Source organism: Stegastes partitus, unplaced genomic scaffold (genome assembly GCF_000690725.1).
Source record: "Stegastes partitus isolate 25-593 unplaced genomic scaffold, Stegastes_partitus-1.0.2 Scaffold1548, whole genome shotgun sequence".
Lineage (NCBI taxonomy): Eukaryota > Metazoa > Chordata > Actinopteri > Pomacentridae > Stegastes > Stegastes partitus.
Genome location: NW_007579279.1, coordinates 12,958 through 16,237, shown reverse-complemented (window position 1 = coordinate 16,237; position 3,280 = coordinate 12,958). Strand labels below are relative to the sequence as shown.

General features: G+C 41.6%; 1 protein-coding gene across 1 annotated transcript in view; it reads right to left on the bottom strand.

Moving 5' to 3' along the window:
* Positions 1-1,088: 1,088 nt before the first annotated feature.
* fndc5b (fibronectin type III domain containing 5b) overlaps positions 1,089-3,280 on the bottom strand; it is a gene marked incomplete at its 5' end in the record, with an annotated part of 13,709 nt that continues 11,517 nt past the window's right edge. Inside the window, one exon of the mRNA XM_008300485.1 lies at positions 1,089-1,242. Coding sequence (XP_008298707.1) covers positions 1,103-1,242 — 140 coding nt within the window. The remainder of the gene's footprint in view (positions 1,243-3,280) is intronic.

The window sequence follows — 3,280 nt, the reverse complement described above, 5'->3', positions numbered from 1 at the left end:
GTTGTTACATCTGTCAAGCTTTCCAACTGAGCACTGTGGAAACTTGCAGTTTACAGTGATAACCGACTCAAAATTCTTATTAGCTGTTGAAACAATGGATTCGTGATTTAAGACAGAGGCAGACAAAAGCAGTCTCTCTCTTATCCAGGAAATGTTGATTTTGTCAGCTGAAATGACAAAATGACGTGACTGAAATGATAACTAGCAGATTTTATCAGTTCTAGTCAGCTAATTAATCAGTGAATTGCCTGAAAACTCCATCTGCAGCTGACTTATCAAAGTCTTCTGCTGACTCACGTTGAGACGAGAAGTCATAAACATGCGGCACAGCTAAGAGACTAAGGCTTAAGCTTCATGCGAGCAAAAAGTTTGCAACCTCAACAGCACATTATCCGTACAAGACATGGAAGACTCGCCAACAAGGCCCTAAACTAGTAGCGTCTTGCAACATGTAACCCCACGAAATAGAAAGATGTGCCATTTGACATACTAATGTTAGATAGTAAGCTGGTTAGCCATGCTATTAATAGCAGCTTGTGCTCCAAAAGACAAAAATACAGCCTATTTATTACACTTTTGCTTTTGTAGTTTTACTTTTGGTAAGTCTAAATCAAGACACCGGCATCTAAACTCTTATAATATAGAGTGGTTTTCTAACTATAGCCCCAGGCAAGTGTTCAGCATGTTGAGAAATCCGAAGCTTGACAGGCCTGCCGTGCCTCGTTATGGTTTCAGCTATGATTGGACAGTCACTCCTCAGGGGAGGGGTTCAGCAAAGGGCCAATTGCAAAAAAAAAAAGAAGTCACTTAAACGTCAGATTAGTTTAAAAGCATGGTGATATGTCATAATGTATGGCAGTCAGAGAGAAACCCATCCTAATTCATGATGATATGCTTACCTAATTTAGGCTGTTGCAGAACACCAATAAAACGCAGCAAAGAAAGAAGCACAGAATTAAAAATAGAACAAAAGAGGTATTTCTGTGGGGCGTGATGTAAGATGAGAGCGTTTTGCAAGCGCTAGTCAGCAAGGATTACTTGCTCCTCACCTGTCCTGAGGTTTGAGGAGTTGGTTATTGCAGAAGGCGGTGCAGGGCTGGTCTTAGACGTTGCTGCGCAGTAACCCCCCCTGTGGGTGCTCAGGAGTACTGCACTCTGAGGAGTTCTTGGCTTTGTCCTTGTTGTTGTTGGGCTCGTTGTCTTTGATGATGTCATACTGGCGACAAAACAGGGCGATCACCCCTAAAACATGAGTAGACATAAGGATTATTTGTTAGAATTATAACAGCCAAGATCAGTTGTTGGAGAAGCAACCCTGGACCTGGTCAAGGACATTTGCTAAAGGATATTTCATTGAGGTAAATGCTTGTAGATGTTTTTCCAGAACATGTCACATCATGTTTGGGTTTATTTTGGATGTCTTGTTAAAGGCCCAGTTGGGTGAAAGTTTCCATATCATGTGTTGTATATGCGGGATGACACATCTTGAAGTGAAATAAGCATTTAACGTCAACAAATATGGATTCAGACTTCCATATGGATCTGAAGCAACAACATAGAGTAACATCTAAGCCATTTTACAGCATGGATAGATTAGTATCATGGAAAAAAAAACCTTTTAAATATGTAACTTTAATACACATTAGTTAAATTAATAACCACAGAGTGACTTCAATAGCTGCATTTTTAGCCATTTCAACTAATTTAAAGTGGCAACAGATGAGCTGCTTTAATTTATCATGATGAAGTAAATGTTGATTGCACATCGTAATGGCTATAGAGCAGTATTGCCATCAGCGTTTAGGCTGGTTCCCTATAAGCCTAATTTTTACACTGCGATTTTGTCTGCCCCCGGGCAAAAAAATCTCCCAGGAAAATTCGGCTCGCGTTACGGCACAGACGAAGCGCATCTGCAGTGCAAAGCAACCAAAACAGGACGAGCGTAGGGGTTTCGTTTCCCCCCAGTAGCTACTGGCAATTTTCCTCTGGAAGCACAACAATGGAACTATGTAAACTGTACCAGGCGAAAGGAAAATAGCCCCATTGTCGGAGGAGGCAAAGAAGGTGAACTGGGAGAGTGTTTGAAACCGAGGTAAAAACAAAAAATGAACCTCAACGGAGACGGCTCTGGAGCTTGAGAGGTTTCAGAACTGACATTCAGTTGGCATTGCTTCCAAACTCTGTCTTTATCGTCTGCTTTCATGTCTCCTTTATAGACCGACTGAATGAATGAATAAACCTGTACTTCACACTCCAACACCATCCCTCGCTGGAGTTGTTTTTATGAAGCAATACTCTATATAACTATATTATTACTAAATTTAAAATGATTAGGATTTAGCCATTGCAACAGGAATATCACCATTTCCAGAATTATAAGCAATTGACATTAAAAATATCCAGTTTTCTTCTCTCACATGTAATTGAGCACAATAGACATTTTGTTGTTTATCAGATGGTCACAGATAACAGGAAGATGCATCGATTTCTGTCAAATAAGACGTAAATGTAGACTCACTCTCCCGTACTGTACGCAAACTGATCATGCCTACTATCACATGTAGTCATTACCGCTGTATTTACCAATTATTGTGAACACAATGCACAATGGTTCAGGAGGTTCTTTGTCCCCACTAGTCATCAGGCACTATAGCACCTCGGTCAAGGGTAGTGGTGCTCATGACCTGATCTGGTGGCTGTTACATTCCAGTGACTCAACTAAACATAGCAAAAAAAGCCCAGTAATCCTGGGCCCACCAAGACCCACGCACCGCACCTCGTCTTCAATCAATAATGAACTGTGCATCTCAGCTTCAAACAGGGACAAGAAAACCTAAAAAAGTGGATGTTGAGTGGAAACTTTGCAAGCTGTAATACCTTTTTTGCATCAGAAAGTTGCAGTAAAAGTATTCTAAAAAAGCCTCTGTACTTTGAGCTTTGTCCTCTCTGTCCTTTCTCTCCTTGTACCTCTCTGCAGGTGTTTTCTGGCTCTGGAGCTGCATGTGTCTGATCTGCGGTTACTGATCCCACTAATCTGTCCAGTGTTTATGCTCTCTTGTTTGTTGTCTGTCTGCTTGTCTCTGCTGTCCTCGTTTCCTCTCACCTTCACCCTCACCCCAAGCAGTGGAGGCAGATGGCTGCCCTCCCAGTGCCCGGCTCTGCTGGAGGTTCTTCCTCTCCGCTGTTGCCTGAGTGCTTGCTTGAAGGAGCTGTTAAGATTTGTTGGGTTTCTAAGTATAATTCTGAACGATCTAAACATGAATATTTAAGTTAGTGAGGT